The sequence below is a fragment of the Tamandua tetradactyla genome, chromosome 17 (genome assembly GCF_023851605.1).
Source record: "Tamandua tetradactyla isolate mTamTet1 chromosome 17, mTamTet1.pri, whole genome shotgun sequence".
NCBI lineage: Eukaryota > Metazoa > Chordata > Mammalia > Pilosa > Myrmecophagidae > Tamandua > Tamandua tetradactyla.
Genome location: NC_135343.1, coordinates 47,250,199 through 47,273,975, shown reverse-complemented (window position 1 = coordinate 47,273,975; position 23,777 = coordinate 47,250,199). Strand labels below are relative to the sequence as shown.

General features: G+C 37.0%; 1 protein-coding gene across 6 annotated transcripts in view; it reads right to left on the bottom strand.

Annotated features, from left to right (window-relative positions):
• ALMS1 (ALMS1 centrosome and basal body associated protein) overlaps positions 1–23,777 on the bottom strand; it is a 308,517-nt gene that overhangs the window by 75,000 nt on the left and 209,740 nt on the right. For 5 of the 6 annotated variants that reach the window (XR_013164375.1, XM_077134570.1, XM_077134571.1 and 2 more), the window contains one exon: positions 6,549–6,686. Coding sequence is in view for 5 of the 6 variants with exons in the window: in XM_077134570.1 (XP_076990685.1) it covers positions 6,549–6,686 (138 nt within the window). In the remaining variant the exon portion in view is untranslated. Of the gene's footprint in view, positions 1–6,548; positions 6,687–20,432; positions 20,900–23,777 lie in introns of those variants that run through there. The other variant, XM_077134572.1, reaches the window with a different exon arrangement.

The following is a 23,777-nucleotide window of genomic DNA, read 5'->3' as shown; positions in this document are numbered from 1 at the left end:
CTTCAGGATAGATCATATGCTGTGGCACAAAACAGGTCTTTATAAATTTAAAAATACTGAAATTATTCAAAGCACTTTCTCTGATCACAGTGGGATGAAGTTGGATCTCAATCACCAAAGAATAAGAATCTCCATTCACAAATATATGGAGATTAAATAACACACTCTTAAACAACCAGTGGTTCAGAGAAGAAATTGCTAGAGAAATCAGTAGCTCTCTGGAGATGAATGAAAATGAGAATACAACTTATCAGAACTTATGGGATGTAGCAAAGGCTGTGTGCTGAGAGGGAAATTTATTGCCTTAGATGCCTACATTAACAAACAAGAAAGAGCAAAAATCAAGGACTTAACAGTCAACCTGGAGAAACTTGAGAAAGAACAGCAAACTAACCCCTAAAGGAAATAGAAGAAGAGAAATAACAAAAGACTAAAGCAGAGATAAATGAATGGGAGAACAAAAGAACAATAGAAAGAATCAATAAAACCAAAAGTTGGCTCTTGAGAACATCAACAAAATCAGAAATGAGAAGGGGTACGTTACCACAGACCCTGAAGAAATAAAAGAAATCATAAGAGGATACTATGAACAGCTATATGCCAACAAAAGACAACTTAGAAGAAATGGACAAATTCCTGGAGACACACAAAAAAGATACAATGACTCAGGAAGAAAAGAAGATCTCAACAAACCAACCACAAGTAAAGAGATTTAATCAGTCATCAAAAATCTTCCTACAAAGAAAAGCCCAGGGCCAGATGGCTTCCAAGGGAATTTTATCAAACACTCCAGAAAGAACTAACACCAATCCTGCTCAAACTTTTCCAAAAAATTGAGGAAAAAGGAACTAACTCTACCTAACTCATTTTAGGAAGCTAATATCATTTTAATACCAAAACCGGGTAAAGACACTATAAGAAAGGAAAACTACAGGCCAATCTCCCTAATGAACATAGATGCAAAAATTCTCAATAAAATATTAGCAAATCAAATCCAACAGCACATTAAGAGAATTATACACCATGACCAAGTAGGGTTTATACCAGGAATGCAAGGATGGTTCAACACAAGAAAATCAATTAATGTCATACAGCACATTAACAAATTAAAAGGGAAAAATCACATGATCATCTCAACTGATGCTGACAAAGCATTTGACAAAATTCAGCATCCTTTTCTGATAAAAACACTCCAAAAGATAGGAATCAAAGGTAACTACCTGTGTGGGCCACGGTGGCTCAGCAGGCAAGAATGCTCACCTGCCATGCCAGAGGACCCGGGTTCGATTCCCGGTGCCTGCCCATGTGGAAAAAAAACAAAAACAAAAACAAAGGTAACTACCTCAATATGATAACGGGAATATGTGAAAAACTGATAGCCAGCATCATATTCAATGGAGAAAGAAACTGAAAGCCTTCCCCCTAAGATCAGGTACAGGACAAGGATGCCCACTGTCACCACCATTATTCAACATTGTGCTAGAAGTTCTAGCTATAGCAATTAGGCACGACAAAGAAATAAAAGGCATCCAAACTGGAAAAGAAGAAGCAAAACTCTCATTATTTGCAGATGATATGCTACAATACCTGGAAGATCCTGAGAAATCTTCAGCAAAGTTACTTGAGCTAATAAACAAATTCAGCAAGGTGGCGGGATATAAAAGTAATGTGTAAAAATCAGTAACATTTCAAAACACAAGCAATGACCTAGCTGAGGAGTCAGTTAAGGAAAAAATTCCATTCAAAATAGTAACTGGGTGGGCCATGGTGGCTCAGCAGGCAAGAATGCTCACCTGCCATGCCAGAGGACCTGGGTTCGATTCCCGCTACCTGCCCATGTAAAAAAACAAAACAAAACAAAACAAAAACAAATTAACAACTAAAAGAATCATATACTTAGGAATGAACTTAACTAGGGACATAAAGGACTTGTACACAGAAAACTACGTAACATTGCTAAAAGAAATCAAAGGAAACCTAAATAGGTGGAAAGACATTCCCTGCTCACGGACAGGAAGGCTAAATATAGTTAAGACGTCAATTCTTCCTAAACTGACCTACAGATTCAACATAGTACCAATCAAAATTCTAACAATCTACTTTGAAGATTTGGAAAAGCTAACTACCAAATTCACCTGGAAGGGAAGAGACCCTGAATAGCTAAAAGCATCCTAGAAAAGAAGAATGAAGTGGGAGGATTAACACTCCCTGAGTGTTAAAACCTCTTCTAAAGCCACAGTGGTCAAACAGCATGGTACTGGAACAAAGACAGAAGCACTGACCTATGGAATCAAATCAAGAGTGCAGAAAGAGACCAGCAAATTTATAGTATACCCAAAGCACAAAGAACGAAAGAAAAAAATAGATAAATGGGAACTCTTCAAAATCAAATGCTTCCGCACCTCAAAAGACTTAAGAGGCAGTCAACTCAATGGGAGAAGATATTTGGAAATCACATATCAGACAAAGGTTTGATTTCCTGTATATACAAAGAAATCATACAACTCAACAACAAAAGAATAAACAATCCAATTATAAAATGGGCTAAAAATATGAATACACATTTTTCTGAAGAGTAAATACAGATTGCTCAAAAGCACATGAAGAGATGCTCATTTTCACTAGCTATAAGGGAAATGCAGATCAAGAGCACAATGAGATACCACCTCACACCTACAAGAATGGCTGCTATTAAAAAGCAGGAAACTATAGATGTTGGAGAGAATGTGGAGAAACTGGGAAACTTATGTACTGCTGGTGGGAATATATAATGGTGCAGCCACTATGGAAGACTTTTGGTGGTTCCTTAGGAAACTAAATATTGAATTGCCCTATGACTCAGGAATAGCACTACTTGGTATACACCCAGAAGAGCTGAAAGCAATGACAAAAAAGACATCTGCATACATAGCAGCATTATTCACAATCACCAAAAGATGGAAACAAACCAAATGCCCATCAAGAGATGAGTGGTATATACATATGATGGAATATTATGCAGCAGTAAGACAAAATGAAGTCCTGAAGCACATGACAAGATGGATGAGCCTTGAGGACATAATGCTGGGCGAAATTAGCCAGACACAAAAGGACAGATACGTGTGTGATTCCATTTCTATGACCAGGATAAAGGTATAAGCAGAGGCTTATAATACAGAATATAGGGGACTTAATGATACATAGAAACTAGAGATGGGTGAATCATTAGTTAATGAGGTTGAACTTCAATGTAAGGGAACAGATAGGAGTGAAGGTGATTCTCTAGTGGGTCTAGAAGTAATATTACCATACTGAAGATGAACAAGAATGAGAGGGATTGTATAGACCTACGTGTTCCACTGACTCACACTAGAAATATGAATGAGTTCTGCAAGAGTTACTTCAAAGGCATGATTCTTGTATAGTGTTTAAGTCCAGGGTACACAGGGAAAACTGCTATTGCATGCTATGAGCTATGTTCAAAAGGAAACCATCAGCACTACCACAGCAACAGCAGAGGTAAATAATGGGGTGAGGGACAAGAGTTAAGAGGAGGGTTATATTTCTTATTTGGTGAGGGTGTGTTTATTGGTTTTCTGACTCTTGGGAACAGTGAGATAGAATGTTGATGGACTGTCAACTTTGGGCACTCTACATGATGCCCAATGAATGCAAGTGGCTGAAGGATGAACTGATGGAAAAGAAAACTGGTGAATGATGGTGCATACTTATGAACAAAGGTCGTGCTGCTACAAAAAGGAACAATGTCATGAGGCATGCAACAATGTGAATGAATATGTGGGATATCTGCTGAGACAAAATAAGTCAGGTACAAAATAACAACAATGGTAGGGTCACCTTAAGAAACTGCTTATAAGATAAAGGGGGCTAGATTGTAAGCTTTTAGAGTGGCCACATTAAGTCTGGAGTGGTGATTATTATTTCTGGATTTTGAGAGGCTGTTTATATATATAACCTGATATTTAGAGACAAGAATGAAGTTGAACAGGTTGGGGTTAAAGTAATTGAGAAATAGGTGTAAGGAAGACAGTGTCTATATTTTAGAACCACACATACTCTTTGAGACCAATGGAAGAAAAGTTTATTTGATCTGTAACTGAAATTTTCTATAGAGCATAAACTAATTCAACCTATCTGCATAGCTCATTTGAACAACTGAAACTCAGGAAACACAGAATAAGAAAGAGGTTCTTTAATCCTGTATAGATTATTATAAGGCCTGGAAACATCCTAGAGTATATTAAGCAGATAAAAAGTATTGGCAAAGTCCCCTGAAGAAGGGGAGAAAGACTATGAACTATTAAACCTTACCATCAGGAATCCCGATACCATGTCAAACTTTAGGGATACCCAAATCAATAGGCCAAGCTCTCAATCATCAGTCTTAGTCTTGTGAAGCTTATGTAGGTAGCGAAGAAGCTTAGACTATTCATAGGCATGCCTAAGAGTTACTTCTGGAGGACCTCTTTTGTTGCTCAGATGTGGACTTAGTCTCTCTAAGTCCAACTCTGCAAGTGAAATCATTGCCCTCCCCTCTACATGGGACAAGACATCCGGGGTGAAAGTCTCCCTGGCACCATGGGATCAACAATTCTATCCTGACCAAAAGGGGGAAAAGAAGTGTAATTAATAAAGTATCAGTGGCAGAGAGAGTTCAAATAGAGTCGAGAGGCTTCTCTGGAGGCTGCTCTTACGCAAGCTTCAAGTAAGACCTTGCTACCTGTCATAACCTGCCAACTGCCAAACAGGACCATTCCAGGCAATCCTAAAGAACACCTAGGGCAATTTATAAGATTCCACAAGGGTTCCAGGCATGAGAGTAACTTTCCAGAAACCTACAACCTCCAGATGGGTCCTTGGTTCAGTAAAGTCCTGAAACCTAGCCCAGCCTCTTCAGAATATCAGATAGTTGCATCTCCCTACCCCATATTAGTGGCAGACCTTCCAATATCAAAAATTTAGAATGGCCATAGCCCAAACAACCCCAATGAGAGGTATGGAAAGATCAAAGGTCATGGTAGATATACATAGAAGATAGGACTTAATAAATGAATATGAATGCTGAATCATTAAATTGATCTCTCTCCAGTATTTTAGAGCAGCTAGAAGCAACAACCTAAATTGTGAAATTGTAACCCATGTCAAAGTTTGAAATATGTTCTACACTAATTGTCGTGCTGTGCTTTGAAACTGATAGCTTATATATATATATATATATATGCTATTGTTCACAAAAAAAGAAGGAAAAAAAGCTGATTGTGATGATAAAAAAATATTTAAGTCCTCTTGCCTCCTATATTCTGGAACAGTTGGAAGGAAAAATGCGAGAGGACTGTATAGTAGTCCATGACAAACTCTGGGATCTATCCTTTAACCACTTGTTGAAGAGTGCTTTGAAAAGTATTGCTTTTTTATTTCTTTGCTTTGTATATGTTATACTACACAATAAAAAAAGTTAAAAAAAATTGATACAGAAAAAAGAAGTAGCTAATGATGCTCTAAACCATGTTTCTGGTTTCAAGTTATGGCAAAGCTACCATCTGCCCCCTATTATTCAGTTTCCTTTACCACTAAAATAGAATATTTTCTTTTGCTGGGCAAAAGGTTATCAGAATAAAAACACTATTTCCCAGTCTTCCTGGGAACTTGACTTGGTATGACTATGTGACTAAGGGACTGGCCAATAGGATGTAAGACAAATGGTACATACAACTTCTAAGAAGTAACCTGAAAGAGAAAAGTTTTATTCCCTGATACTTTGGTGCAACATGTCAAGCCTGGACGTCTACCTCTGGACTTTCCAGGAAAAAGAAATAATTTCATGTCTCCTCTAATAACATGTCTCCAATGTTATTTTGTTTTCATCTGTAAAAGACAAAACTACTCCTAACTGAAATACACTATCAGAGGCATTTTTAATCAATATAGTCCCACTGAAGTATAGTAATTGGATAGCTGAATTCTAACGAGCAAAGAAACATTGGCATTGGAGAGTCAGCATCTTATAGCACTGAATTTTTTTTTTTTAATTAGATGGGGGATACCCTTTTGATTTATTTAGTTTTCACCAAATTTTGAGTCAATCACATGGAAACACTGCATTTTATAACTGCTACAACACAATATTTAATGGCACTGAATCTTTTATCAGCAAAGGTAATAAGTTCTTTGGTAAATTTGGCAATGAGATTAATTTGTTTTTTATTCACACAGATCTCCAGAAATATCTCAAAGAACTTTAAAAATGCCAATTTTATCTGCCAATATATGACAGAAAAAATGCAACTAAAATTACTTTATTTGTTGAGTTTAGTGGTTGAAGTTTGCTGCCATGTGGGAGACCAGGTTTCAAATCCTGGCCAATGCACTGCACATCCTCCCCCTACCCCCCCAAAAAAAACAAAAACAAAAACTGTATTTTACATATAAACAAGATCAAGGAAGGCTGAAGACAATAAGAATATATTTCTATTTAAACTCTAAGGGAGTAGTCTCATTTGAGAGGACCAGAAGAAAATAAGATGCAGACAAGCCAGTTCAACAGTTACCTGCAGCGTCATTCTGCAAAATTTCTTCCTCTTCAGGTTGGGCAACCTGAGTCACTGCCCTCTTAATGTATATATCTTCCATTTGTTTTGCCCCTGAGAGGTTCTCATTTCTAGTGGCGGCCACCTGAACTGTAGCATCTGCAATAATGACATCATTTGATCATAAAGAGAAAAAAAAAGATAAGCACAACAAAGAAGTTTACACTTTATATATTAGGAAAAGAATCACTGCTTAGGCCCCATCACTATGTAAAAGTTGTGATACATATGGTAGGCTTATAATTATGAGTTGGAAATTATCAGCTTACAACTGTCTACAACAGTTTAAATAAAAATAACACTGTAAATAAAACCTGGATTTGATGGTTTGATACAACATTTTAAAGTTTTTTTTAAACTTATTTTGTATCATCAAACCAAAACAAATACGAACATGAACATTCTTTTTTACTTTATTTTGTTATTATCAAACCAAAACAGCATACAAACATGAATATTCTTCTTTTTCTAATTTTTATTAATAAAACCAATCAACACACAACACGAACATTCTTCTTTTTTAATTTTTAAAAAAAATATAGCAACAAACACAAACATCTTAACTTATGATCATTCCATTCTACATATATAATCAATAATTCACAATACCATCACATAGTTGCATATTCATCATCATGATCATTTCTTAGAACATTTGCATCAATTCAAAGAAAAATAAAAGGCAAAAGAAAAAAATTCATACATACCATAGCCCTTACCCCTCCCTTTCATTAATCACTAGCATTTCAATCTAATAAATTTATTCTAACATTTGCTCCCCCTACTTATTTATTTTTATTCCATATGTTTTACTCATCTGTTGATAAGATAGATAAAAGGAGCATCAGACACAAGGTTTTCACAATCACACATTGTGAAAGCTGTATCATTATACAATCATCTTCAAGAGACATGGCTACTGGAACACGGTTCTACATTTTCAGGCAGTTCCTTTCAGCCTCTCCATTACATCTTGACTAACAAGGTGATATCTATTTAGTGTGTAAGAATAACCTCCAGGATAACCTCTCGACTCTGTTTGGAATCTCTCAGCTCTTCCCCCCTTTTGGTCGAGAAGATTTTCTTAATCCCTTGATGCCGAGTCTCAGCTCATTCTAGAATTTCTGTCCCTCGTTGCCAGGAAGGTCCACACCCCTGGGAGTCATGCCCCACATAGACAGGGGAGGGTAGTGAGTTTATTTGTGGTATTGGCTGGAGAGAGAGCCACATCAGTGCAACAAAAGAGGTTCTCTTGGGTGTGACTCTTAGGCCTAATTTTAAGTAGGCTTGACCTATCTTTCGTGGGGTTAAGTTTCATATGAACAAACCCCAAGATTGGGGGTTCAGCCTACTGCTTTGGTTGTCCCCACTGCTTGTAACACGAACGTTCCTAACGTATGAACATTTCATGCATTGACTGACATGCAATCAATGGCTCACAGTATCATCACATAGTAGTATATTCATCTCCATGATTATTGTTTAGAACATTTGCATCACTCCAGAAAAAGAAATAAAAATAAAAACTCACACATACCATACCCCTTACCACTCTCTCTCATTGACCACTAGCATTTCTATCTACTCAATAGATTCTAATCTTTGTTCCCACTATTTTTTTCCATACCCCTTACCACTCCCTTTCATTCTTCACTAGTATTTCAATCCACTCAATTTATTTTAACATTTGTTCCCCCTATTATTTATTTTATTTTTAATCCATATTTTTAAACTCATCTGTCAATAATATAGGTAAAAGGAGCATCAGACACAAGGTTTTCACAATCACACACTCTCATTGTGAAAGCTATATCATTATACATTCATCCTCAAGAAACATGGCTACTGGAACACAGCTCTACAGTTTCAGCCACTTTCCTTTAGCCTCTCTAATACATCTTAAACTAAAAAGGGGATATCTATAAAATGCATAAGAATAATCTCCAGGCTAACTTCTCAACTCTGACGGCTCTCTCAATCCCTCGATGCTGGGTCCTGGCTCATCCTGGGATTTCTGTCCCATGGTGCCAGGGAGATTTACATCCCTGGGAGAAATATCCCACACAGAGAAGGGGAGGGTGGTGAGTTTGCTTGCTGTGTTGGCTGAGAGAGAGATAGGCCACATCTGAGCAACAAAAGAGGTTCTCTGGGGGTGACTCTTAGGCCTGATTTTAAGTAGGCTTAGTCTATCCTTTGCGGGGATAAATTTCCTATGAACAAACCCCAAGACTGAGGGCTTGGCCTATTGATTTGGTTGTCCCCACTGCTTGCAAGAATATCAGGAATTCTCCAAATGGGGAAGCTGAATTTTCCCCCTTTCTCACCATTCCACCAAGGGGACTTTGATAGAACATTTTTTAAAAGTCCACATAAGGTACACCTTTTGCAAAGTAGATTTGAGTGTACCAAGTTTTTTTTGACTATTAATATTTTTATTTTATCATTCTTGGAATCAATGTTGGAATTTCATATAATCCTTTAAAAGTACCTATGTCATCGAGAGCCTACATACATTGTTCTCACATAATTAAAAAATATATTTTTATTGATAAATCCTCACACGCACAAGTCCATAAATGGTGTACAATCAGTGACTCACAATATCATCACATCATTGCGTATTCATCACCATAATCATTTTAGAACATTTGGATCACTTCAGAAAAGAAATAAAAACTCATACATACTATACTCCTAACCCCTCCCTCTCATTGAACACTAGTATTTCAATCTACCCAATTTATTTCACCCTTTATTCCTCTTATTATTTATTTTTTATCCTTTTTTTTAAACTCATCTTTCCATACCCTGTATAAAATGAGCAGCAGACACAAAGTTTTCACAATCACACAGCCACATTGTAAAAGCTATATTACTACACAGTCGTCTTCAAGAATGAAGGCTACTGGAACACAGCTCAAGAGTTTCAGGTACTTCCCTCTAGCCACTCCAACACACCATAAACTAAAAAGAGATATCTATATAATGCATAAGAATAACCTTCAGGATAACCTTTCAACTGTGTTTGAAATCTCTCAGCCACTGAAACTTCATTTTGTCTCATTTCTCTCTTCTTCCTTTTGGTCAAGAAGGCCTTCTCAATATGATGATACCACGTCCTGATTCATCCCAGAAGTTCTATGCTACATAGTGGGGAAGGCAGAGAGTTCGCCTGCCGAGTTGGCTTAGAGAGAGAGACCACATCTGAGCAACAAAAGAGGATCTTTTAGGCCTAATTTTAAGTAGGCTTAGCCTACCTTTTGCAGGAATACATTTCACAGGGGAAAACCCCAAGATTGAGGGCTCAGCCTACTGAATTGGTTGTCCCCACCTCTTGTGACAATATTAGGAATTTTCAAAAAGGGGAAGTTGAATATTTCCTTCTTTGTCCACAGTACCCTAAGAGGACTTTGCAAATATTTCTTTATTCACTGTCCAAATTATTCTGGGATATATCAGGGTGATATTAACCTGCACAACACAAGATCTCATGCCCTATTCAGATACCATGTACATAAGACATTCAACTAAACTGATCATACTAGTTAAATCAGGTAATGCACTACCCAAAATATAAATTTTCCACCAAATAAACATCTTTTCCTTTGGTCTCACACAAAAGTTGAAGTTTTAAAATATAGCGATCTCATCCTTTACACTGTATTCTGATCTAAAACCAGTCTTATCCATGTCAGCTTCATTCCTATCTCTACTCAAAGTTGATCACTTTTTCAACTTTTTAAACAGTTCCTATATAGGGTACTTCTGACTTTCATAGATTCAGAGCTCTAACTCCGAGTCTCAGGTGTCACAAATACCTGAAGTATCTGGGGATGACCAGGTTATATACAAATAGCTCAGTATCTCAGAATTTAGAAATAACAGTTACAAGTCCTGAATATATGTGACTGCTATAAGAGCTTACAATCCAGTACCCTTCACAATAAGCTCCAACCTGATAACCTAAGCTCTTGACTTCAGTTCACCGAGTTTTTATATTATAGTTAGTCCGTATGTGTGAGACATGATAATTTCTTTTTTGTTTCTGACATTTCAGTCAACATACAGTCCTTAAAGTTCATTCACCTAGTTGCATAACTCAGCTTCACTCCTTGCAGCAGCTCAATAGTGGGTTGTAACGTACGCACAATTTCCCCTTCCATTTCTCAGAAGATGCACCCTTAGGCCACCCTCCATCAACTGAATCATGAACACTGCCGCCATAAAACCAGTGTGCAAACGCCCATTCATGTTCCCACACTCAGTTTCTCTAAGTATATACTGAGCAAGGGGGTTGCAGGATCACATGGCAACCCCACTCCTAGCCTCCTGTGGAACCACCACACTGCCCTCCAAGTGGCTGCACCTCTGTTTTCCTACCTACAGTGAATAGGTACAACTCTTTCTCTGGCACTTGTTTCTCTCTGTTGATTTTCACATAGTTTTATTCACACATCATACAATCCAACCTAAGTAAATAGACATGACTTTATCACCATTATCTCTATGAAGACATTTCCATTTTTTCTACAAAGATTCATACCCCTCCCCCATGTCCCCTGCCTCTTGACATTTAGTACTGGCATAATGCCTTTGTTATATTCAGAAGCATATTACAATATCACTGTTGATTATAGACCCTAGCTTTCATTGACTGCACTTTTTCCTGTATACCATCCATTTTCAAGACCATATAATGTTGGACATTGATTTGTTCTCCCTCATGCGAAAACGATTATTTATTTGTACATTAAATCTCCATCACTGTCCACTCTAGGCATTCCTAAGTTATACCATCTCAGTCTTCATCCTCTATCTTTCCTTCTGGTTTTATACGTGCTCCCAACCCTTCTCCCTCAATCACATTCAAATTCAGCTTCATTCGGTGTACTTATATTATTGTGTTATAATCAAATAGTATTGTGCTATCCATTTCTGAATTTTCAGAATTAGTTCTGTTGCACAAATCTGTATCCCTTAAATCCAAATGCCTAATCTCTACCTTATTTCTATCTCCTAATAACCTGTGTCCTTAACTTTAACTCTTGAAGTTCACTCATTAATGTTAGTTTATATTAGTTAGACCGTACAGTATTTGTCCTTTTCCTGGCTAATTTCACTCAGCATAATGTCCTCAAGGTTCATCCATGTTATTACATGCTTCACGACTTTATTCTGTCTTAGAGATGCATAATAATCCATTGTATGCATAAACCACAGCTTGATTATCGACTTGTCTGTTGATGGACTTTTAGGCTGTTTCCATCTCTTGGCAATCATAAATAATACTGCAATAAACACTGGTGTGCAGATGTCCACTTATGTCCTTGCCTTCAGTTTCTCTGAATATATACCTAGTATTGCGATTGCTGGATCATACGGCAATTCTATACTTATCTTCCTGAGGAACTGTCAAACTGCCTTCAAAAAGCAGGTGTACCATTTCACATTCCCACCAACAGTGGATAAGTATGCCTCTTTCTTCATATCCTCTTCAGCACCTTTTTTTTTTATAATGGCCATTCTAGTTGGTGTCAGATGATATTTCTTAGTGAATCTGATTTGCTTTTCCCTAATAGCCAGTGAAGTTGAGCATCTTTCCATCTGCCTTTTAGCCATTTGTATTCTCTTTTCTGGAAAGTATCTGTTCATATCTTTTGCCCATTTTTAAATTAAGTTGTCTTCTTGTTGTTGAGTTGAAGAATCTCTTATATATTCTCGATACTAAACCGTTTCCTAATATGCAATTTCAAATACTGTCTCCCATTGCATTGGGCACCTTTTTATTTTCCTGACAGAGTTCTTTGATGCACAAAAGTGTTTATTTTTGAGGAGTTCCCATTTATCTATTTATTTTATTCAATGTTCGTGCTTTGGGTGTAAGGTCTAGGAAACCGTCTCCTATTACAAGATTTATAAGGTTGTTCTAGTTTGCTAGCTGCCGGAATGCAACACACCAGAGACAGATTGGTTTTTAATAAAAGGGGATTTATTTTGTTGGTTCTTCAGAGGAAAGGCAGCTAACTTTCCACTGAGGTTCTTTCTTACGTGGAAGGCACAGGATGGTCTCTGCTGGTCTTCTCTCCAGGCCCCTGGGTTCCAACAACTTTCCCCAGGGTGACTTCTTTCTGCATCTCCAAGGGCCTGGGCTGAGCTGCAAGTGCTGAGATGAGGAATACCGAGCTGCTAGCAGTGCTACCTTGCAATCTCCCATTTAAGCACCAGCCAATTAAGTCAGACGTCACTCATTGCAGCAGACACGCCTCCTAGCTGACTGCAGATGTAATTGGCAACAGATGAGGTTCCCGCACCATTGGCTTATGTCCTCAGCAACAAGACTAGGTATGCTCACCTGGCCAAGTTGACAACTGAATCTAACTAACACAAAGGTCTTTCCCTATAATTTCTTCTAAAAGTTTCATGGCCTTAGCTCTAATATCTGGGTCTTTGATCCAGTTTGAGCTAATTTTTATATAGGGTGTGAGAAATGGATCTTCTTCATTCTTTTGCTTACGGATATCCAATTCTCCAGACACCATTCATTGAAGAGGCTGTTCTGTTCCAAGAGGGTTGGCTTAACTGCCTTATCAAAGATCAATTGTTGGGTGGGCCACAGTGGCTCAGCAGGCAAGAATGCTTGCCTGCCATGCCAGAGGACCCGGATTCGATTCCCGGTGCCTCCCCATGTTAAAAAAAAAAAGATCAATTGTCTACAGATGAGAGAGTCTCTTTCTGAATACTCATGTAAATTCCATTGGTCATTATTTCTATCTCGAGGACAGTACCATGCTGTTTTGACTGCTGTAGCTTTGTAATATGCTTTAAAGTCAGGTAGTATGAAACCTTCTGTTCTAGTTTGCTAGCTGCCGGAATGCAACATACCAAAAACAGAATGGCTTTAAAAAAAGGGAATTTAATAGGTTGCTAGTTTAGTTCTAAGGCTGAGAAAATGTCCCAGTTAAAGCAAGTATATAGAAATGTCCAATCTAAGGCATCCAGGGAAAGATACCTTGATTCAAGAAGGCTGATGAAGTTCAGGGTTTCTCTCTCAAGTGGAAGGGCACATGGCAAATGCAGTCTGAGTTTCTCTCTCATCTGGAAAGGAACATGGTGAACACAGTCAGGGTTTCTCTTTCATCTGGAAGGGCATGTGGCGAACATGGCATTATCTGCTAGCTTCTTCTCCTGGCTTCCTGTTTCACGAAGCTCCCTGGGAGGCACTTTTCTTCTCCACCTCCAAAGGTCGCTGGCTGGTGAACTCTGCTTCTTGTGGCTATATCATTCCGTTTTGCTCTCTCTGAATCTCCTTGATTCTCCAAAATGCTTCCTCTTTTACAGGACTCCAGAAACTTATCAAGACCCACCCAAATGGGTGGCGCCACATCTCCCTTAATCCAGTTTAACAACCATTCTTGATTGGGAGACATCTCCAGGGAGATGATCTAATTACAGATTCAAACATACAGTACTGAATAGGTATTATTCTGCCATTTTACGAAATGGGATTTTGATTAAAACATGGCTTTTCTAGGGTCCACAAATCCTTTCAAATCAACACACCTTCCAATTCATTTTTCTTTCTCAAGATATTTTTAACTATTTGGGGTACCCTGCTCTTCCAAATAAATTTGGATATTGGTTTTTCTATTTCTGCAAAGTAAGCTGTTGGGATTTCAACTGGTATTGGCATTGAATCTGTAAATCAATTTGGGTAGAACTGACATCTTACCTATATTTAGTCTTTCAATTCATGCACACGGCAGGCCCTTCCATTTACTTAGGTCTTCCATGATTACTTTTAGCAAATTCCTGTCATTTTCTGTGTAAAGGTCTTTTGTGTTTTTAGTTAAATTTATTCCTAAATATTTTATTCTTTTGGTTTGCTATTATAAATGGATTTTTTCCTTGATTTCCTCTTCAGATTGCTCATCACTAGGGTATAGAAACACTACTTTTGAGGAGTTCTTATTTATCTATTCATGGAGTTTTGGGCATTCATCTTGTACCCTGCCACTTTGCTGTACTCATTTATTAGCTCTAGTAACTTTACTGTAATTTTTTTTTGGATTTTCAACATATTATATATGTCATCTTCAAACAGTGAGAATTTCACTTTTTCCTTTCAAAAGTAGATGCGTTGTATTTCTTCTTCTTGTCTAATTTCTCTGGTGAGAACTTCCAGCACAGTGTTGAATAACAATGGTGACAGTGGGCTTCTTTGTCTTATTACTGATCTTAGAGGTAAAGCTTTCAGTCTTTCCCTATCAAAGATGATGTTAGCTGTGGGTTTTTCATATATTTCCCTGTGCTGGTTTGAAAGGATGCATGTATTCTAGAAAAGCCATGTTTTAATCCTAGTCCCATTTTGTAAAGGCAGCCATTTCTTCTAATCCCTATTCAGTACTGTATGTTTGAAACTACTGGAGATGAGGCTCAATCAAGAGTGGTTGTTAAACTGGATTAGGTGGAGATGTATCTCCACCAATTCGGGTGGGTCTTGAGTAGTTTACTGGAATCCTATAAAAGAGGAAACATTTTGGAGAATGAGGGAGAGTTTGAGAGAGCAGAACGAAGTAGCCACGAGAAGCAGAGAGCCCACCAGCAAGTGACCTTTGGAGATGAAGAAACAAAATGCCTCCTGGGGAGCTTTGTGAAACAGGAAGCCAGGAGAGGAAGCTGGCAGATGATGCCTGTTTGCCACATGCCTTTCCAGATGAGAGAGAAACCCTGACTGTGTTCACCTTGTGCCCTCTCACTTGAGAGAGAAACCCTGAACTTCACCAGCCTTTTTGAATGAAGGTATCTTTCCCTAGATGCCTTAGATTGGACATTTCTATAGACTTGTTTTAATTGGGACATTTTCTCGGCCTTAGAACTGTAAACTAGCAACTTATTAAATTTCCCTTTTTAAAAGCCATTCTGTTTCTGGTATACTGCATTCTGGCAGCTAGCAAACTAGAACATTCTCGTATCATGTTGAAGAAGTTCCCTTCTTATCCTTTGAAGTGTTTTCATCAAGAAAGGATGTTGAATTTTCTGCATCAATTGACATGATCATGTGGTTTTTCTGTTTTGATTTGTTGATGTGCTATATTACATTAATTGATTTTCTTGTGTTGAACCAGTCTTGCATACCTGGAATAAATTCCACATGGCCAATGCATATATAACTTTTAATGTGCTGTGCTGGATTCGATTTGCAAGTATTTTGTTGAGGATTTTTGCATCTATATTCATTAAAAAGATTGGTCTGTCATTTTCTTTTCTTGTAGAATCTTTGTCTGGCTTTGGTATTAGGGTGATGCTGGCTTCATAAAATGGATTAGGTAGCTTTCCCTCTTCTTAATTCTTTTGAAGAGGTTGAGCAACTGGAACTAAGTCTTTCTTGAATGCTTGGTGGAATTTACATGTAAAGGCATCTGGTCCCATACTTTTCTTTTCTGGGAGCTTCTTGACATCTGATTCAATCTCTTTTCATGTGGTTGGTTTGTTGAGGTCATCTATTTTTTCTCAAGTCAATGCTGGTGAATACATCATACACCTGCCTTCTTGCCTCCATGGTTTCTGCTGGGAAATCCAGACACAGTCTTACTGAGCTTCCCTTATATATGATGGATTGATTTTCTCTTGCTGCTTTTAGAATTCTCTCATTCTCTTTGACATCTGACAGTCTGATTAGTAAGTGTCTTGGAGTATGCCTATTTGGATCTATTAAGTTTGGGGTATGCTACACTTAATGGATCTGCAATTTTATGTCTTTCATAAGAAATGGGAAATTTTCAATGATTATTTCCTCCACTAGTCTATCTCCTCATTTCCCCTTCTCTTCTCCTTCTAGGACCCTCACCTCATGTATATTTGTGCACTTTATGCTATCATTCAATTCCCTGAGACTCTGTTCATTTTTTTCTATTCTTTTCCCTATATTTTCTTTTGCTTGTCAGATATCAGATGTTCAGTCCTCTAGATCACTAATCCTTTCTTCTGCCTCCTCAAATCTATTGTTGTAGGTTTCCATTGTTTTTTTTTTTATCTCTTCTATCATGCCTTTCATTCCCACAAGTTCTGTGATTTGTTTTTCAAGCTTTTGTACTCTTCTTTTTATTTTTCCAATGTCTTCTTTATATCCTCCTTTAACTCACTGATTTGATTTTTGATGAGATTTTCCATGTCTGTTCGACCATCCTGAATTAGCGATTTTAACTCCTATATCTCATCTGAAGTGTTGGTTTGTTCCTTTGACTAGGCCATATCTTTGATTTTCCTAGTATGACTCATTTTTTGGTGGCATCTAGGCATTTGGTTTCCTTAATTAGTTTATTCTGGAGGCTGTTCTCACTTTTTTACCTAGGGTCTTCTTGAGGAGGGTCTCCTGAGATATAGACCCCAGTCACATTTTCCCAGACCAGACAGGCCCACATCTCAGGAAGAAAGCCAGCATCAGTTTTCCCTGAGTGGGGGGACTCAGCAGGTTGACAGACTCTCCTATGAAGCCTCTAGACTCTGTGCTTTTCCTATCCTGCCCAGCATGTGGCACTTGTCTGCCCACAGCATCCCACCAGGTTAAAGTGACTTGGTGCCTTTAATTGCAGCACACTCTCTCTCCACATGCATGTTGAGAAAGGAGGTGAGTTAGTAGGATGGCTTTGATTGCTTATGTCTTCCAATCCCTGGGGTCTGAATTCCTTGAAGGAGGGATTTCACTTGAGCTGAGTCCGAGCCCCTTTTTCTTGGGGAAGATACACCCTTTAGGGAATTAACCCTTTCCACCTGACTAGTCACTCTATCTCTCAGACAACTTAATTCTACCCTTGCCTAGGGCAGTGCTGGAGCCTGAGAGTGCTGCCAGTTCTATCTAATGAGGTGTTTCAGGAGTTAGAAAAGAAAAGAAAAGAAAAGAAAAAAACTTTTTCAGAGATGGACCTCTCCTCCTCAGTGTGTCAAGATTTTGAATTTGTACGTGGCTCTAAGTAACTCCAGGCTCTATGTGCCTCCTTTTCTTGGAGTTCAGCCCTTTTGAAATATTCTGTGCTGTCCAACTAAAAAAGCCTGTTTACTTTTTATGTTTTTTTTCTTTTTTTTTTTGCCGTTTGCTTTTTCTATTGGTCCTGTCCCCATCTACTGGGCCCAAAACTCCTAGCTCCTTTAGTGCTTATTCCAGATTTTTCTGTATAGGCGGCCTGTTTTCCATAGTCAGAATTTGTTAATTAATTCTGCAATTGGAGCTTGATTGAGCTAAGCCCTTGCTGCTAGTAAAGTCTGTTTCTTTTCCCCTTGGGGAACCAGCCTACTGTACCTGTGGGGGAGGGTTGCCAGACTCCATGGTTGGGGGACTTAAAGTTCTGCGTGGGATCTCAGACATTCCACCTGTTCCAGACTGGTGTACGTTATGTGTCCAGTAACTGATAATCCCCCCACCAGTTGTTCTGTACTGTTCCTGGCCTTTTACTAGCTGCTCTGGAGGTCGAACTAAATTCCATACCTCACTATGCCACCATCTTACTCTGCCCCCTTTCTCATATAATTTTTTAGAATGCCTATAGTTCCATCCTTTCAAAACTCTTCTAAATATTTTCTGTTTCTCTTTCCTTTCTGTTTTTCTTGGTCATATTTGCTAGAGATTTGTCTATTTTATTGGCCTTTTAAAATCACTCTTTTCTTTTTTATCCTATGGTAAAGTACATATTACTTTGTACTTGATAAAGTAGAAAATAATATGTATTAGTAAAGACATTTTAACCACAACTACATTAAAGATCATCAAACAGTTTATGATCATGTTGAGTTTTCAAGTGATCTATTTCCTATGTCTCAGCATGCATATTTTCAACAAAGGTATCAGAAAGGTAGTACATTACGAGAAACAACAAAGAGCCAGTTTCTCATGATACTTTTTTCCTTTAAAATTTATTATTTTTTTCTTAATGTCTTTGTTTTCTGTAATGTTTAAGTCATTAAAAAAAACTAGAATGCTAATAAAAATGAAAAGATTTATGTACCCTAGAAAAGCCATGTCAATCCTAATCCCATTTTATAAAGGCAGCCATTTCTTCTAATCTCTATTCAGCACTATATGTTGGAAACTTTAATTAGCTTATCTTCATGGAGATGTGACTCAATCAGTGTGGGTATTAAACCTAATCAGGTAGAGATGTGTCTCCATCCATTCCAGGTGGGTCCTGACTGGTTTTACTGGAATCCTTTAAAAAAGCAGCATGTTGGAAAAAGCCAGAGAACAACAAAAGAGAAAGCTGGGAGATTCACAGAGAGCAGAGAACAACAACAGAGCCACAAGAAAGCCATAACAGAACACCACAGAACAAACACAGCCATGAGAAGCAGAGAGTCCTCTGGCCAGCAACTTTTGGAGATGAAGAAAGAAAATGCCTCCCGGGGAGCTGGAGAGGCAGCTAGCAGATGATGCCATGTTCACCATGTGCCCTTCCAGCTGAGAGAGAAACCCTGACCATGTTTGCCATGTGCCTTTACACTTGAAAGTGAAACTTCGAACTTCATCAACCTTCTTGAATCAAGGTATCTTTCCCTGGATGCCTTAGATTGGATATTTCTGTAGATTTGCTTTAATTGGGACATTTCCATGGCCTAAAAATTGTTTACTGGCAATTTATTAAATTCTCCTTTTTAAAAGCCATTACATTTCTGGTATATTGCATTCTGGCAGCTAGCAAGCTAGAACAAAAATATTTCAAGAATATAAAAAAGTGGAGATAGTATACAGAACACCAATGTCTGTACGCAGAACTTAAGAAAAAGATCATTACAGATCTAAGTATTCCTTGTACAAGCCTCAGTGATGCTATTCTAGTTTTCTCCTCAGTAGAATCCATTGTCCTGAATTTAGTCTATCAATCCCAAGGATGTTTTTGAATTTTTTACCATATTTTTACATCAACAATGTACAATATTGTCCTGCAAGTCTTTAAACTTTAGTGTAATACTCTATGTATCTTTAAGCAACATGCTTTTTTCACTCAACTTGATTTAAGGTTTTAAAAATAACATTAAAAAAAAAAAGACTCTAAGTTAATTGTATAATACAGAAAACTGAAAAGCATAAGAAGCAAAGAACACAAAAATCATTCAAACTCACAAGCAGTTCACAGTGTGGCATAACCTTCTAGGTTCACACACAACTGAGCATACATTTTTATGCGGCTGAGATCCCAAAGAAAGTATCATGCTTTTCACTGAATATTTACCAATTCAAAGACCCAAAGCCATGAGTACTGTGAAAACCAGGAATACATGACACCAATCAATCGGGGGTGGGGTGGGGAGGTAAATGTATTCCTGCCCTTCTTGGGAACAAAAATTTCATGTAACACAAAAATGACAACAGGCCTCTATATATATTGGCAGTTATAACTCCATTCTCTTAATGCTCAATTTAAAATTTGATGTAAAGCAAGAGTACAAAATGTATAATGCATCTAAGAGAATTCACTGTCAGATATATATCAAAATAACAGCAAGATATGTTTCCATTGAATTATTTAACAACATCTTCCTATGGTACAACCAAGAGATATGGATATACAATGGTTATATCAAAATGGAATTATGAGAAGTACACGGAGAGTTCAGCGGTAGAATTCTTGTTCACCATGCACGAGACCTGGGTTTGATTCCCAGGCCATGCACTCCCCACAAACCTCCCTTTTTTGTACCTTCAGTACAAAAAATAATTCAACAGATAATGCTGTGATAACAGATAATCACATGGAAAAATAATGAAATGTGACCCCCACTGCTCAGCATACAAAAAAAAATTATATATATATATAAAATAAAATATATGTATATATGAATACCTCTGCATACATCCCTACCCCTGCACTTTCTTCTGTCCTTCAGCAGCCAACCTAATAAACAAGTCTTGATGCATATTGCTCATAAGTGGTTTAAGAATTCCATGAGAAAGATGCTTCTATTCGATTAACGAAGATATTTATAAATTTGTTAATCCACTAGCTTTTTAATCATACACTGTCACCTCAAGATATCTAAACAGCTTAGATGTTGTGAAATAAAAAATCTTATCCACAGTATACACAGTTATTTTATAAAAAATGCACATAGAACGATGGATATAATCTAAAACTGTCTTCTAGATACAGAGGTCCTAGCAAAGAGCCCCTCCCTTTGCCCTTTCTCTTCTTCCTCTTTCACCACTTCAATGACTAAGTATAGAAATACCTCTAGTTCCGAGTTCATTCAACTTGATTTTGGAATTTACTCATACTAATATAGGTGGGACTGATGAATTGATTTTCAACGTCAGATGTAGTATTCTATAATAGGAACAGATTGATTAACTTTGATTAACTTTGGATTGTTTCAATTACTTTATATCAAAAACTGTTGCAATGAATATTAATACAAAATTTCTTCATAGGTTGTGTGAGTTGCAAATATCTTCTCTCAGGCTGTGACTCATCTTTCAATTGTTTGTGATGTCTTTTGATACACTGAAACTTTTCATTTTGGTACTGTCACATTTATTTCCTTTTTTTTTCCCCACTTCATGGTTTGTGATTTGTGTCTTGTTTAATAAATCCTCCACTAACCCAAAGTCATAAGACAGTTATCTAAATTCTAAAAGTTTAAAGTCTTCCTTTCAACAATTAATATTTAGTGTATTTGAAATACATTTTTGTTTCGTGAACAGAAGGGATCTATTTTATTTTTTTCCTACATATATAATTAGTGGCCCAAATACTCCGACTAGTTCATCCTTTTTCCATGGATTGTTATATCATCTCTGTCACATATTAAATTTCCACATGCATGGGTTTATTTCTGTTCCATCTCCTATTTGTTTATTCCTATGTAAATGATTTTTTAATAAGATGCATAGATATTAAGCCTTGATACCTGATTTAGCAACGCTCCTTACTTAATTCTTTAAATACACTATTGATTTTTCAAAGATTTTAGAATCTACCTGTCAAGTTCCATAAAAAATACTAATGGAATTTAAAGTAGCAATGCACTGCATTGAGAGATTAATTTAGTAAGAACTCACATACTTATTTTCTTATTAGTATTACATAGCACTCTAATTATTCAGGTCTTTTACATATAAGGAAGTTTTATACTTTTCTCTTATAATAGCTTTTCTCTATAAAAGTATAACCTTTGTCAGATTCACTTCTAAGTACTTTACTGTCTTCTAAAAGGCATTTTTTTAAAAAGTAATTATTTAATGTGTAGAAGAGATATAGAAAAATACATAAAGAAGTCAATGAATTATCAAAAAATCAATGTGTGTAGTCTTACTCAGGTCAAGAAATAACAACTGGTGAGGTTCCAAGATGCTTCCCTCATTCCTTCTTCCAATCTTCCCTAGACTGAGGGTAACCAATTATCTGATTTTTATTTATTTTTAATAAATAAATAGCAGATTAGACTATTTTTCAATCTTATATGAATGGAATCATATAGTACATACTCTTTTGTATCTTGCTTTTTTTCTTTCACATTATATTTGCAAGATTCATCTAACAGTGTTGCATATAGTTGTCCTTTACTCATTCTCAACTGCTGACTAATATTAAACAATGAGGACAAATATGCCACAATTTATCCATTCTACTGAATAAAAACTGGGTATCTGGGTAGTTTCCAGATTGGAACTGTCACAAATAGTGCTGGGATGAATATTCATGTGTCTCGTGGTGTATTCATTTCTGTTGAGTACATGGTTAAAAGCAGAATTGTCATAGATTGTGCTTTTGTAAAACCTTAGGAGATTATGCCAAACTGTTTTCTAAAATCATTGTTTCAGACATACTCCCACCAGAAGTGAATGAATTCCATTTATTCTACATTCTCAATAACACCTGATATTTTCTTTTTCATTTCAGCCATTATTGTGGGTATGTAAAAGTTCCTTATTGTCATATTAATTTTGTAATTCCCAGTTGGTTAATGAAATTAAATATTTTGGATATATTTCTTGACTACTGAAATTCTCTTTAATAAAAAATATAACTTTTTGCCCATATTTCTCCTGAGTTAACTACCTTTGTCATACTGATTTGGAGGAGTTCTTTATACATTCTAGAGGAGTCCTTTGCAGGCTAAATGTATTACAAACATCTTTCCCACTCTTTGGCTTGCCTTTTATCTCTTATTTAGTATTTTTAATGTGCAGAATTTCTTAACTGTATGTGCCAATTTATTAATATTTTCCTTTATGGTTACTGTTTTATTTTGCTAAAGGTTGCCAGAATGCAATATATCAGAAACAGAATGGCTTTTAAAAAGAGAATTTATTAAGTTACAAGTTTACAGTTCTAAGGCCATAAAAATGTCCCAACTAAGGAATCCAGAGAAAGATACTTTAACTCAAGAAAGGCAGATCTGGGACAACACATAGCATAGCTAGGCATCTGCTGGTCCTTTGGATTCTGGTTTCAAACCCCAGGAACATTTTCTTTTTCATCTCTAAACGTCTCTCTGTGTCTGAAGGTTTTTCACAAAATGGTTCCCTCTTAAAGAACGGTAAATGACCCACCTTGAATGGGTGGAGACATCTCCATGGACCACCTAAATCAAAATGTCCCAACCACAACTGGGTAACAGCACCATGAAAAACAATAAAAAAAGATCCCACCCAAAAATATTGAATCAGGACTAAAGAACATGGCTTTACTGGGGGAACGCGATAGTTTTAAACTGGCATAGTTACTGATTCTCTACTATTTTTTAGGGTGGGGGAGGGAGAATGTCCTGTTTAATGTATCTTTCTCTATCCCAAGATTATGAAGACATACTCTTCCATTTTCTTGTAGAAAAGCTCTATCTATCTACCTATCTATCCATCCATCTTTCTGTCTAACTTTGCATTTCATATCTAGATCAACAAGTCATTTGGAATTCACTTTAGTGTACAGTGTGACGTAGGAAACCAAAATTCTTTTTTATATTTTTCAATGTGAATATTCAACTTACCTAGCACCATTTCAATGAAAATATTATTCTTTTCCCACTGTTTCGCACTGTTACCTTTATCATAAATCAGGTATCCATATATGTGTGAATCTGTTTCTGGATTCTATCCTGTTCTATGGTCAGGCTGTTTATCTTTATGTCAATATCATATGTATTATTAGTTAGGGCTCTCGAGAGAAACAGAATCAACAGGGAACTATTGGAAATATAAAA